The sequence below is a fragment of the Myotis davidii genome, unplaced genomic scaffold (assembly GCF_000327345.1).
Source record: "Myotis davidii unplaced genomic scaffold, ASM32734v1 scaffold1529, whole genome shotgun sequence".
NCBI lineage: Eukaryota > Metazoa > Chordata > Mammalia > Chiroptera > Vespertilionidae > Myotis > Myotis davidii.
In genome coordinates this window covers 292,270-292,480 of record NW_006300361.1, presented here as the reverse complement: position 1 = coordinate 292,480, position 211 = coordinate 292,270, and the positions used below count along the sequence as shown (strand labels likewise).

General features: G+C 64.9%; 1 protein-coding gene across 1 annotated transcript in view; it reads right to left on the bottom strand.

Moving 5' to 3' along the window:
• PTCHD1 (patched domain containing 1) overlaps positions 1 to 211 on the bottom strand; it is a 58,673-nt gene that overhangs the window by 56,104 nt on the left and 2,358 nt on the right. Inside the window, exon 2 of the mRNA XM_006776636.2 lies at positions 7 to 205. Within this exon, the coding sequence (XP_006776699.1) occupies positions 7 to 205 (199 nt within the window). The remainder of the gene's footprint in view (positions 1 to 6; positions 206 to 211) is intronic.

Below are 211 nucleotides of genomic sequence, written 5' to 3'. Positions count from 1 at the left end.
TAGAGCCGGTGCTTGGAGCGGTTGACCGGGAAAAGGCTGTTAACGAGGTTGCGCTCGATCTTGGCGAGGCTGTGCTGGGGCGCCAGCAGGTGCTCCACGCTCTCCTCGACCTGGTAGCGGCTGAAGCTGGCGCCGAGCAGGATGGAGATGAGCACGGGCGCCGAGGCGAAGAAGACGGGGTGACTGGCAATGAAGTGGCCGAGCCGGGAGA